Source organism: Bos indicus, chromosome 12, assembly GCF_029378745.1.
Source record: "Bos indicus isolate NIAB-ARS_2022 breed Sahiwal x Tharparkar chromosome 12, NIAB-ARS_B.indTharparkar_mat_pri_1.0, whole genome shotgun sequence".
NCBI lineage: Eukaryota > Metazoa > Chordata > Mammalia > Artiodactyla > Bovidae > Bos > Bos indicus.
The window spans coordinates 72,520,689-72,535,284 of NC_091771.1; the positions used below are offsets into that span (position 1 = coordinate 72,520,689).

Here is a 14,596-nt window from a genome sequence, read left to right on the forward strand (position 1 = left end):
CAAATACCAAAAAGCAAAGATTAAAAATCTAGAGTACAGGTTAGATTCTCAAAAATACAATATTAAAAAAAAAGTCACAAAAATTATTTTATATATATACATGAAGTTTGCTTTAAAAATGGGGTCCTTTTTTTTGCAAGGTAATAGTAGGTTATAAAAATGAAAATTAAAGGAGGACTAGAGGACTTAAAATATTTTTTTAATTTAAAAAATGGTAGTAGTAAAAATATATCTAGGACTTTCTCTGAAGCTGTTGTGGACAGTGTGGGGTCTGTTCATTTTCAGATAGTTCCTTGATTTGGCTTATACTTCTCAAGGTCTATAGGCCCCTTCCTATGTAGTCAATGCTAACTACAGGGTTTTAATCTATTGCACTTGCCACTTCCAAGGTGGTTCCCTCCGTTTATTTTAGCTTCTTCTGTTTGCTGGTCTCTTCAGTGTCTAATTTCCACCCTGACACAAGGGAGGCTGTGGTGGTCACTTTTCTTAGGCTCACTTGTTCAGTCATGCTGTGGGGAGGGAGGAACACTGCAAACAAATATCACTGGCATGTGTGGGGAGTGCTCGCCATGTTTCAGCTGCACTGGGTTTGCCCCCACTTACGGCATGTGTGCTTTCTCAGTCTACACTGTTCAGGCTCTAGGTTGCTCTGCTGGGAACTGTCTGAGGCCGGCCCTAAGTTGCCTGCAGTTCCCAGGTCTAAGCCACTTAGATTCAGGTTCTCAAGTACTCCACAAAGGTGAAGACTTGGTTGGGCCTGCATTTTGTGCCCTTCCCAGGTCCAAGCAGCTCAGGTGACCAGGTGCTTGGTGAGGACAGTCGCCTCCAGTTGAAGGCTGCGTCTTATCACCTCCCCCGTCCCAGCCACTCGATTTTCTGGGTGTATAACTGGCACGCCTTCTCAGGTGTGCCATGTGTCACTTTTGGGGAGCAGATCTCTGGCTGTGACCCTCCCAGTGGATGTCGATCATCCAGAATCCCAAGAAGTCTTGGCTAGCAACAAAGCCTGCTTGCAGTTTGGTGGAGGATGCCTCTCTGGGGCCGTGATTCCCCTCTTGTGGCTCTGGCTGCCCTTGCCTGCCTGTCTATGGTGGGGATGGGCCAGTCCACAGCCAGCTACCTCTGCTCAGTACTTTGTTCTGTGAGCGGGCCTGGCCGTGTCTTACGCTAGGGCTTTTCAGGGAATAGCTATCCCACAGTCTGGGTTGCTATCTCAAGTTAGTTCCCTTAGATTGCCCTCGGGGCATTCAGGCCTGGTCTTTACCCTAAGCAATGCAGCCCGCGCCTCCCTATCCAGCTCCCGCTTGCTAGTGGTGGATGTAAGTGTCTGGGCTGCTGTTCCACTGGGAGTTGCCGTTAAGCACATAATCTGTGGGGTTTAATTATTTATTTATTTTTCCTCCCAGTTATGTTGCCCTCTGAGATTCCAAGGCTCATCACAGACCCGCTGATGAGAGTGTTTCCTTGTGTTTGAAAACTTCTCTCTTTTTAAAGACTCCCTTCCCAGGGCAGATCTCTGTCCCTACCTCTTTTGTCTATCTTTTTATTTTATATATTTTGTCCTACCTCCTTTTGAAGAAAATGAACTGCCTTTCTGGGTGCCTGATCTACTCTGCCAGCATTCAGAAGTTGTTTTGTGGGATTTGCTCAGTGTTCAAATGTTCTTTCTATGAATATGTGGGGGAGAAAGTGGTCTCCCCATCCTATTCCTCCACCATCTTAGGATTGCCCCCAATAAGAACTATTTTTATTCTTAAGGATCAGGGCACAGGCTTTTGGGTATTATTTCTGCTTAAGTAAAAAGAGTAACACATTCTAGAGTGACTATATTCTTTAATTTCTGCTTATGTGTTCACAGTCCTTGGTCATTTTCTTTATAATTATAGTTACAATATAAACTAAGTTGTTTTTATAAATATAAATAGTAAAGCAAAGAAACAAAAATAAAAAACAAAAGACACAATAGAAATTTTGGGGAAAAGTGTAACAAAAAAAATGAATTTAACATTTTCCACCAAAAGCAAGAAAACAGACTAGGATTTTTTTGTACTTTGATTTCTGCCTCCCCTCCCGCCAGCTTCTTTCCTGGCTCCCATCTTGTATACACTGGTACTTTCTTACTTACTTATACACTAAGACCTCTGGCCTTCTCAGCCTGCCCCACACTCATTCCTTTCCTTGAGGACAGAGCCTATATTTCTCATGTCTGTCACTCTAGTGCCTGTTAAAATCCCTGGCAAGTTAACATGAGTATTGATAATTCCTAACATTTCTGGAATAACTAACACATCTTAGCCACTTGTCCTACCATTTCCTGCTTAATCCTCACAATTCTTTTGTTATCCTTACCTAACATATTTAAAACCTGAGGCATGAGGAGTTTATCCCACTTACCAAGTAAGGGACAGAGTCAGGATTCAATTTCTGTGTGTCTGTTTATTTTTTAAAATTGAAGCATAGTTGATTCACACTGTTTCAACTGTATAGCAAAGAGGTTCAGTTATATACATTTTTATATATAAAAGTATATATATATATATTATATATGTGTGTATATACAGGGAGCAGCGAGCTTCTGGGGTCCTCTCTCTTTCTCTCCCAGGCTCATCCCACCGTCCTGCTGACCCTGCATGAACAGATCAGAATTGGGGGAGATGGGATAACACCAAGGATCTGGGTAAGAACCAGAGACAGGGGAGTCGGGGTGTAGACCATCAGTCCTGGGGGGAACTTTCAAAGACAAATCCTGTGTTTCTAAGATGGTACTCCTCCATTTGTATTCAAAATTTGAGGAATAAGCAAAAATGAAACCTCTTCTTAAGTAATTTCCTTGAACAGAACAGGGAGCTGATGTATGTTCATCCTTTGTGCTGAGGATGTGAAGTAGTTAAGTATGTTTCTCAGAAAGAACAGCGACTGAGATTATATTCAGGGAGCAGCTGCTTATCTGAAAGGATCCAGAAAATGAAGCTAAGATGGGGAAAAGAGGAATATTGGGGAGCAGCCTCCCCTTGCCTGGCCGTGTCATCTGTTTTAACCTCGTGGAAACAACTGAAGGCTGAGAAATTGCCTGCATGCTGGAATCTTAGGGTTGATAATTACAGAGTAAAAAAGTTTTATGAAAATCTAAAGTAGAATGATGTTTATTCCTCTAACAAGGAACTCTTACCACTGCACAGATTGCTGTTTAGTCTTTGTTCCTGAATTCAAGAGTTTTAAGGGAGACTTTAAATTTGGATCTCAGGATTTTTCAGTTTAATTCAGTAATCATTTTGAAATGTATGACCAGTGATTTCAGACCACTTAATCAACTTTGTGCAAATAAAGCTCCTTTTATAGTGTCTTTTTAATTTTGGATTTTGTTTAGGGATACACTTTTTTTGGTGGCACTCCCTGAGTCTTCTGCATTCATCTGTCTCTCACCAGACTTAAAACAGAGACAATATTGAAAGAAGGTACAGGAGGCTATCTGAGTGTCATTCTTCTTCATGACTGGGGAAAAGAAATGTCTGTCTTCTTCATCTTTCTTCTCAGGCTTTTGTGAAGTGAGGAGGAAAGTTTAGCTCCAAGGCCAGGCAGGATTTTGAGGCTGGTGATTCTGAGCAGTTCTGGGCACTTGTGGAAAAGTCAAGTCTCCTCTTGTTCCCACATGTGTGCCTCTGCCCCCTTCACTAAAAGTAGCCTATTGGACTCTTCTCTGCTCATATTATGTGACCTGGCTTACTACAGCCTTCCAGAAGAAAATGTAAATTGTCTACATGAGCTTTTGTACAAGATTATCTCTTGAAACTTGGAAGGACACATATATTTCTAGGTTAATTTACTTGTGGCTCCTCCAAAAGTAGAACAGGAAAAAGTTATTTTAATAATTTTATTATGACCCAGGTCATAATAGTTTTCAGGTCATCTTGACCTTGCTGTTGGTAACGAGGTTTTGTGAAGCAGGTCATCCTGACACACAGGTGAGAGAATGTGGGGATCAGGTTGATGCAGAATCCGAGGAGATCTCTCCATGGACAGAGGTGCTGCAGACCCCAGGAGCTGACTTCTTTTTGCACGTGTGGGGATGTTCCTTTCAGACAAATGGAGAGATTCCATATCCTAGAAGACTGTTTGACCAGTGGAGAAAAGATCCTAGTTTGTTCTTCAGTGCCAATGTGCAAATATTTAATGATTTTGCTCTGAGGCACAAGCTTCAAGTCTCTCAAGTAATCATGCTATTGATATTTCCCAGTCACACTAGGATTGACAACTAATTTATATAGATCTTGTTTGCATGTGTGTGCTTTAGCTGATATTCCCAGGAAGGCATTAAAAAAAAATCAAGTCCTTCTTTCTCTTCTTCAGTTTTTTTCTTAAGATAAAAACCTTCTTCAACAGTTTCTTCTTCCATTAATGTTCAGTAGTCTGGAGGATATTTAGTAGCACACTTTGTACATGGAAAATTATTTTATAGATAATGTTTTATAAGCATATATTTTCAACATTATTATTAATAATTACAGTAACTTTTGATATTTTATATTTTAATTATGTTATGTAGATATTGGGATATAATGAAAAGATGTTAAGGTAATAACATTCCATATTTTGGGGTATTTAGGAACCTGTTTTATTCACTGGAACAATGAGGAACAATCTGGATCCTTTAAATGAACATACGAATGAGGAACTGTGGAATGCATTAGAAGAGGTAATTTGTTAATATTAAATATAATTAACTTGTTAGCATCAGTATCCATGTGTATACATTTAGAGCATTGCAGGCGATTAAGGAGCTTAACAGTTTAACTGACTTTGTTTACCTCCTAGAAGAACACTGATGACATGTGTACACTTAAAATGTTGTTAATTGATGATGAAAACCAATATAATGCCATGTTTCCATTTTAGCTTTTTCCTTAAAACCCTGAGTGACTAGATATATTATCTTGTCCTTAGCAGACCACTAAGTTAGATGTTAAAGCTGTGGGATCAAGTTCTACTGTGATCTAGTGAAGTAATTACCCTAATTACCCTCCAGTGTTCATTTTATTCCTGGTCTTAGGGAACATTTACTAAGTGGAGACAATTGCTGCTACTGCTAAGTCACTTCAGTCGTGTCCGACTCTGTGTGACCCCATAGACGGCAGCCCACCAGGCTCCCCCATCCCTGGGATTCTCCAGGGAAGAACACTGGAGTGGGTTGCCATTCCATTGTCTAGGGGATCTTTCCAACCCAGGGATCAAACTTGAGTCTCCCACGTTGCAGGCAAATTCTTACTGTCTGAGCCACCAGGGAAGCCCTGGAATGTGACAATTATTATTTATTGGTGATTATGTAATTTTAATACTGCAGCATGAATGCAGGTAACAGAACCCTGGAGAATTTGCTGAGCTTTTGTATGGAGAGGTTCATTTCTAGAGAATTTTCTGTCATTTGTGTCATGTTTCCTCTTGCCCCACTTCTTTTAATTCCTTCAACCTGGCATCAAATATTTTTGACTATTAACTTGCTGTTGGCTTGAATATTTAATGCAAAATTATTTTGTGTGTTTGCCCTCATTTTACAAATCAATTCTACTGAGGGTATAAACTCTAGACTTCTAAACCTTAGACTGTCTTCTAATTCCTCATAGGACCTAGCTTAGTTTTTTGCTTTTAAAAAGTAAGCACGTGCATTCCTATACACTAACAATGAAAGATCAGAAAGAGAAATTAGGGGTCAATTCCATTACCATTGCAACAACAACAACAACAAAAAATACCTAAGAATAAACCTACCTAAGGAGGCAAAAGACCAGTACTCAGAAAACCATAAGATTCTGACTGACAAAGGAAGCCAAAGATGACACAAACAGATTGAAGGATATATCATGTTCTTGGATTTGAAAAATCAATATTGTGAAAATGACTATACTACCCAAAGAATCTACAGATTCCACACAATCCCTGTCAAATTACCAATGGTGTTTTTCATAGAATTAGGGCTAAAAATGTTACAATTTGTATGGAAACACAAAAGATCCTGAATAGCCAAAGCAATCTTAAGAAAGAAAATATGAAGCTGGGGATTAGGTTCCTTGATTTCAGACATTATTAAGTTTGCCAAAAAAGTTTATTATGTAAGATGTCACAGAAAACCCAAATGAACTTTTTGACGAATTCAATACAGTGCTACAGTAATCAAGATGGTATGGTACTGGCACAAAAACCAGAAATATAGATCAATGGAACAGGATAGAAAGCCCAGAGATGATCTCACACACCTGTGGTCACCTAGTCTATGACAAAGGAGGCAAGAATATAGAATGGAGAAAAGACATCTCCAATAAGTGGTGCTGGGAAAATTGGACGGCTACATGTAAAAGAATGAAATTAGAACACTCCCTAATACCATATACAAAAATAAACTCAAAATGGATTAAATACCTAAATGTAAGACCAGATACCATAAAGCTCATAGAGGAAACAGGAAAAACACTCTTTGACATAAATAACTATTAAATTTTTGATTGCTGTCTTCATTTCAGAAGTGTGGCATAGTTCTTAACGTTTTTTTTTGTTACACAAATCTGAGTGATTTTTCATGTTGTTTTGAATTGATGTGTTTGTGATTTAGTGTTACCCTTCCAGGGAAGCTCTGAAATCTGTAATATGTAGATGAGCCTTGACTGTGAACAAGCAGATTTGGAGGTCTTACAATTTCCAGCCAGTAATTCTGCTTTCTGAAAGATGTCAGCACACAGTCTTTACACACCCATCTGGCTTTCCAGTAACGTGGGAATTTGTTTTCGTAAATTGGGCCAATTGCTTTACCTTCTCCTGCCCAAAAAGAAGTGCACCTCTGATTTCATGGAAGTTTGCGAGTCTATAGTGAAACTCTAGAAGAGAAGAAGGGAGAGCAGTTAACCATCAAATGTAATAAAAGATAGGGTGATCTGCTGATCTTGAATTCACAGGACAGATTTAATGGTGAAATTATGACATCTTAAAAAAAAACTGGAGGTACTGGTAAATTATTTTTCTATTTGTTTCCCAGCTGATACATTTTTTCACCAATTCTCAGGTAGAAAAATTACTCTAGAATTTTAGAACACCTTGTGCCACAGACAGAGGGGCAACATTAATCTAAATTCTAAAAATGATGAAGTGGTAGAAGGGGTCGATAATACTAAGATCTACCTTTATTTAAACTACATTTGGAGCTTTCTATAAAAAGAAATAGATGTGAGTCTATTTCAGAAGTGCAGTATGTGGTTTCCATGTGTTGCTTCTGTAATTGATCCTGTTAATGTTGGTGATATCACTTAGAGAAATCGTCCCATCATTGTGTTTCTCTAGGAACTGCTTCTTTAGGACTGTTTTAAAGAAAACCTACAAAATATTTCATTGAAAACATACAGATACGATAAAGAAAAATTCCTAAAGAAATAGAATAATGGGGTGATTTATCACTCTAAGTGTGTGCGTGTGCATGCTCGGTCGAGTCTGACTTTTTCTGTCCTTCTGTGGGACTGTAGCCCACCAGACTCGTCTGTTCATGGAGTTTTCCAGGCAAGAAATACTGGAGTGGGTTGCTGTTTCCTGCTGCTGCTAAGTTGCTTCAGTCGTGTCCAACTCTGTGCGACCCCATAGACGGCAGCCCACCAGGCTCCCCCGTCCCTGGGATTCTCCAGGCAGGAACACTGGGGTGGGTTGCCATTTCCTTCTCCAATGCATAAAAGAGAAAAGTGAAAGTGAAGTCGCTCAGTTGTGTCCGACTCTTCGTGACCCCATGGACTGCAGCCTACTAGGCTCCTCCATCCATAGGATTTTCCAGGCAAGAGTACTGGAGTGGGGTGCCATTGCCTTCTCCATGCTGTTTCCTACTCCAGGGGATTTTCCCAAACCAGGAATTGAACCCATGTCTCTTGCATCTTCTGCATTGGCAGGAGGATTCATAACCACTGCACCACCTAGAAAGCCTGTCACTCTTACAGGTATCACTGAATCAGTGAGGTCACTTTTTAAGTGAACTCAAAACCCTAGTTATTAGTTTGTAAACGGTGTCAAACTGGACATGTGAACCCAAACTCACAGACCTGGCCTGAGAGTGAGTAGGAGAGAACCACTATGTTTGCCTCTTTTAAAGTCCTCTAGTTCTTTTTCCTCCTTCCTTGGGAGAGATGGACATTCATAAGGGAGGCAGTCCCATGGATGCTGCCCATCTCATCTTGGTTATTTTTAAAATATGCTGAAAATATATTTTTCATATACTGAAAACTAGTCACCTTACTATAAACTGACAAAAGTTCATGAGTTAGTTAGTGCTGATTGGGAGACTAAGAAGCAAAGGCAATGCCACACATATAACATGAATGTACCTGAAGTTGAAGCACTTAATCACTCAAAGGTTGAAAGATCACAGTAGATAAAGCTCTCAACATGAATCACCAGTGTGTTGCTTCTGTTAAAAAATAAATATAAAACAGCTTAGATTCTGGACTATGAAGTTAAGCATATGGTCTGTCCTGTCAAAACTGGGGAAGAAATCATGCAGTCAAATCCTCGATATTGATAGTGTCTCTGTTTGGACAGAAGTGTGTCTCATTACACAGGAAACTAAGATACAGAAACCTGGGCATCAGCAGCCTGTGCATCAGGAACTATATGGTTCAGTCCTTGCAGTGGAGACAGGCCACATGTCCATTTCCCAGGCCTTGTATTAGGTGAACGGGCCCCCCTCTTTACTTCCTTTACTGCCAGTCCTGCTATAATAAAAGCTCTTCCCCATCTGTTGATTGCATTTCCTGTCTCTTTTCAGCCCATACCAGCCTTTCTTTTTGAAAAGTAAGAAGGTTCCACAAAATATATAAACCATATGACATCTGTGTTAACCTCCTATGAGGGGTGTTGGTGCCTGATTGCTAGATACAGTACATGTAGTAGGTTACTGTGAAAATGTTTACAGTGATAGAAATAGGGTGCCTTCAATTTCAGTGTATTGTTTTTCAATTTTGCTATATTCTATTATTTTCCCAAGCTCAAAAACAATCTGAAGAATTCTGTACTGAGATGTATAATTTTGAATAGTATTATTCATATTATAGTCATATTAAATCATAACTTTTTCAGTGCTTTCCACTCTTTAAAGTGTGATGTTGTGATATGTTAGTAGTAGTAGTTTAGTCGCTAAGTCGTGTCTGACTCTTGCGACCCCATGGACTGTAGCCTGCCAGGCTCCTCTGTCCATGGGATCCTCCAGGCATGAATACTGGTATGGGTTGCCATTTCCTTCTCCAGGGGATCTTCCCAACTCAGGAATTGAACACGGGTCTCCTGCATTGCAGGAAGATTCTTTACTGACTGAGCTATGAGGGAAGCCCTGTGATATCTTGGAGCCAGTTAATTGTCATAAGAATATATTCCTTTTTAATGGCTGAGTAATACTCCATTGTGCATATGTACCACAGCTTTCTTATCCATTCATCTGCTGATGGACATCTAGGTTGCTTCCATGTCCTGGCTATTATTAACAGTGCTGCAATGAACATTGGGGTACACGTGTCTCTTTCAGTTCTGGTTTCCTTGATGTGTATGCATGATACTGGATGCTTGGGGCTGGTGCACTGAGACGACCCAGAGGGATGGTATGGGGAGGAAGGAGGGAGGGTGGTTCAGGATGGTGAACACGTGTATACCTGTGATGGATTCATGTTGATGTATGGCAAAACCAATACAATACTGTAAAATAATTAACCTCCAATTAAAGTAAATAAATGTATATTAAAAATAAATAAAAATAAGAGATTAAAAAATAATACATTCCTTTTATACTTACACTTAAGAAAATATTGTTTTATAAAAATTATTTATCTATGTGGATTTATTTTATAATTTATAGGAACAGATATGTCACAGAGTGGCATTCACTTATGCTTTCATTCATACAGCCAAGAAGTGTCTACTGAGAGCTTGTTAGACAGGCATTGTTGCAGACTCTGGGGCTATCACAGTCATTAAAATACACAGTCCCTACCCTTTTGGAGCTTAAATTCTCTTGGGGAAGATGGAAAATAAGCCAATGCATATGTAACAAGGTCTCAGTGCTGATACATGCAAAGGAGGAAAATGAAGTAGAACATGAAGTGGACCAGCTAGCAACATTATTAATAATGGACAGTATCTATTGATCTGTCATAAATTCTACATGTACTGATTCATTTTATACTCTTATCAATGTTAAGAGGTACCCATCTTAACATCTAGAAGTTGTAGAAATGTTTATTAAAAGTTGGATTTCACCTTTAAATACATAAATGTACATCTTGTAAGAACAAGGACATTCTCTTATATGTCCTAACACAGTTATCTCAATTAATAAGCTCAATGTAATATTATACTATTATCTAGTATGTTTTGAGATTCTCTAGTTGTAACTCCTAGTTATTATTTTCTACTGCTTCTATTTTCCTTTTTTCCTATTTTAATACTTTATTATAATTTGATTTTATAATTATATTACAGAAAGTCTTCATATTCATATATTCTCATAACCATCCCTGATTTATAAAGGAAGACAGAGTCTCAGAAAACAGAATTTTCTGAAAAACATTTCCCATGACAACCTTTTTGCCTCATGAAGTAGATATGGACAAACTCGAGTGAAAGTATACAATCAAATTAGTGATGAAATGTTATCGAAGTCAGAGGCAAGTGTGAGTAAGGATGTCAGTTTTAAGCAAGTTCAACCACTTGCACCACAGCCTGAATTTTACCCTTTATATTCTGTGTACTTTTCATGCTAACATTACCTACCAATACCATATTTCCATATTTAATCCTAACTCAGGGTTTCCCTTTCATGGGATAGGACTCCATCAGGAACACAATTCAGGTTCACATTTATAGACTTGCTCCAGCATTTAGTATACCTGAAAAATGAAAACTCTGCTCACTCACCCTTGGTGTGTTGTTATCTGATAATGTAATGTGTCAGATAACTTATCAGCCATCATTCATCAATCTGTTGGTCTCTTAATTTGAAGTGTATTTCTTCTTTTTTCTTCAGGTATAGACTGAGTTTGGTTCTTGCTCTATAATATTTTTCCAAAATAAATATTTATTGAACTGACCCCTACCACCAAATGTCTTTCAGATTATCTTAGGCAATTAAAAGTTTGTTTTTTTCTAAACTTATGAGTACAATTTGTTGAAGATTCAGTTCATTTCAGTCACTCGGTTGTGTCTGACGCTTTGCAACCCCATGAACTGCAGCATGCCAGGCTTCCCTGTCCATCACCAAATCCCAGAGTCCACCCAAACCCATGTCCATTGAGTTGGTGATGCCATCCAACCATCTCATCCTCGGCCTCTCCTCCCACACTCAATCTTTTCCAGCATTAGGGTCTTTTCAAATGAGTCAGCTCTTCACATCAGGTGGCCAAAGTATTGGAGTTTCAGCTTCAATATCAGTCCTTCAATGAATACCCAGGACTGAGCTCCTTTAGCATGCACTGGTTGGATCTCCTTGCAGTCCAAAGGACTCTCAAGAGTCTTCTCCAACACCACAGTTCAAAAGCATAAATTCTTCAGTGATCAGCTTTCTATATAGTCCAACTCTCACATCCATACATGACCGCTGGAAAAACTATAGCCTTGACTAGATGGACCTTTGTTGACAAAGTAATATTTCTGCTTTTTAATATGCTGTCTAGGATGGTCATAACTTTCCTTCCAAGGAGTAAGTGTCTTTTAATTTCATGGCTGCAGTCACCATCTGCAGTGATTTTGGAGCCCAGAAAAATAAAATCTGACACTGTTTCCACTGTTTCCCCATCTATTTGCCATGAAGTGATGGGACCAGATGACATTATCTTAGTTTTCTGAATGTTGAGCTTTAAGCCAACTTTTTAACTCTCCTCTTTCACCTTCATCAAGAGGCTTTTTAGTTCCTCTTCACTTTCTACCATAAGGGTGGTGTCATCTGCATATCTGAGGTTATTGATATTTCTCCCAGCAATCTTGATTCCAGCTTGTGCTTCTTCCAGCCCAGCATTTCTCATGATGTACTCTGCATAGAAGTTAAATAAGCAGGGTGACAGTATACAGCCTTGAATACTCCTTTTCCTATTTGGAACCAGTCTGTTGTTCCATATCCAATTCTAACTGTTGCTTCCTGACCTGCATACAGGTTTCTCAAGAGGCAGGTCATGTGGTCTGGTATTCCCATCTCTTTCAGAATTGTCCACAGTTTATTGTGATCCACACAGTCAAAGGCTTTGGCATAGTCAAAAAAGCAGAAATAGATGTTTTTCTGGAACTCTCTTGCTTTTTCTATGATCCAGCAGATGTTGGCAATTTTATCTCTGGTTCCTTTGCCTTTTCTAAAACCAGATTGAACATCTGGAATTCATGGTTCACATATTGCTGAAACCTGTCTTGGATAATTTTGAGCATTACTTTACTAGCATGTGAAATGAGTGCAAATATGCAGTAGTTTGAGGATTTTTTGGCATTGCATTTCTTTGGGATTGGAATGAAAACTGACCTTTTCCAGTCCTGTGGCCACTGCTGAGTTTTCCAAATTTGCTGGTATATTTAGTGCAGCACTTCCACAGCATCATCATTCAGGTTTTGAAATAGCTCAACTGGGATTCCATCATCTCCACTTGCTTTGTTTGTAGTGATGCTTCCTAAAGCCCACTTGACTTCACATTCCAGGATGTCTGGCTCTAGGTCAGTGATCATAACATCATGATTATCTGGATCATGAAGATCTTTTTGTAGAGTTCTTCTGTGTATTCTTCCCACCTCTTTTTAATACCTTCTGCTTCTGTTAGGTCACTACCATTTCTGTCCTTTATTGAGCCCATCTTTGCATGAAATGTTCCCTTGGTATCTCTAATTTTCTTGAAGAGATCTCGAGTCTTTCCAATTCTATTGTTTTCCTCTATGTCTTTGAGTTGATCACTGAGGAAGGCTTTAATATCTCTCCTTGCTATTCTTTGGAACTCTGCATTCAAATGGGTATATCTTTCCTTTTCTCCTTTGCTGTTCGCTTCCCTTCTTTTCACAGCTATTTGTAAGGCCTCCTCAGACAGCCATTTTGCTTTTTTGAATTTCTTTTGCTTGGGGATGGTCTTGATTACTGTCTCCTGTGCAATGTTATGAACCTCAGTCCATAGTTCATCAGGCACTCTATCTATCAGATCTAGTCCCTTAAAACTATTTCTCACTTCCACTGTATAGTCATAGGGGAGTTGATTTAGGTCATACCTCAATGGTCTAGTGGTTTTTTCCACTTTCTTCAATTTAAGTCTGAATTTTTCAATAAGGAGTTCCCCATCTGAGCCACATTCAGCCCCCGGTCTTGTTTTTGCTGACTGTATAGGGCTTCTCCATCTTTTGCAAAGAATATAATCAATCCGATTTCCATGTTGATCATCTGGTGATGTCTATGTGTAGAGTCTTCTCTTGTGTTATTGGAAGAGGGTGTTGGCTATTTCCAGTGCGTTCTCTTGGCAGAACTCTATTAGCCTTTGCCCTGCTTCATTCTGTATTCCAAGACCAGATTTGCCTGTTACTCCAGGTGTTTCTTAACTTCCTACTTTTGCATTCCAGTCCCCTATAATGAAAAGGAGATCTTTTGGGAGTGTTAGTTCTAGAAGGTCTTGTAGGTCTTCATAGAACCGTTCAACTTCAGTTTCTTCAGCATTATTGGTTGGGGCACAGACTTGGATTACCATGATATTGAATGGTTTGCCTTGGAAATGAACAGAGATCATTCTGTCGTTTTTGACATTGCATCCAAGTACTGCATTTCGGACTCTTTTGTTGACCATTATGGCTATTCCATTTCTTCTAAGAGATTCCTGCCCACAGTAGTATACATAATGGTCATATGAGTTAAATTCACCCATTCCCGTCCATCTTAGTTTGCTGATTCCTAGAATGTCAACGTTCACTCTTGCCATCTTCTGTTTGACCACTTCCAATTTGCCTTGATTTATGGACCTAACATTCTAGGTTCCTATGCAATATTGCTCTTTACAGCATCGAACCTTGCTTCTATTTCCAGTCCCATCCACAACTGGGTGTTTTTTTTTTTTTTTTTTGCTTTGGCTGCATCCCTTCATTCTCTCTCGAGCTATTTCTCCAGTGATCTCCAGTAGCATATTGGGCACCTACCAACCTGGGGAGTTCATCTTTCAGTGTCCTATCTTTTTGCCTTTTCATGCTGTTCACGGGGTTCTCAAGGAAAGAATACTGAAGTGGTTTGCCATTCCCTTCTCCAGTGAACCACATTCTGTCAGACCTCTCCAGCATGATTGGTCCATCTTGGGTGGCCCCACACAGCATGGCTTAGTTTCATTGAGTTAGACAAGGCTGTGGTCCATGTCATCAGATTGCCTAGTTGTCTATGATTGTGGTTTCTATCTGTCTGCCCTCTAATGCCCTCTCTCAGTGCCTATTTTCTTACTTAGGTTTCTCTTACCTTGGACGTGGATATACTTCATGGCTTCTCCAACAAAGTGCAGCATCTGCTCCTTACCTTGGACGTAGGGTAGCTCCTCGCAGCTGCAACGGACACATTTATGAAGATAGATTAATATAAACATCACCTATATCCATA

General features: G+C 39.4%; 1 protein-coding gene across 1 annotated transcript in view; it reads left to right on the forward strand.

The window, feature by feature from the left end:
* LOC139186277 (ATP-binding cassette sub-family C member 4-like) overlaps window positions 1-14,596 on the forward strand; it is a 158,891-nt gene that overhangs the window by 133,225 nt on the left and 11,070 nt on the right. The window contains 1 exon segment of the mRNA XM_070800558.1: window positions 4,604-4,693. Coding sequence (XP_070656659.1) covers window positions 4,604-4,693 — 90 coding nt within the window.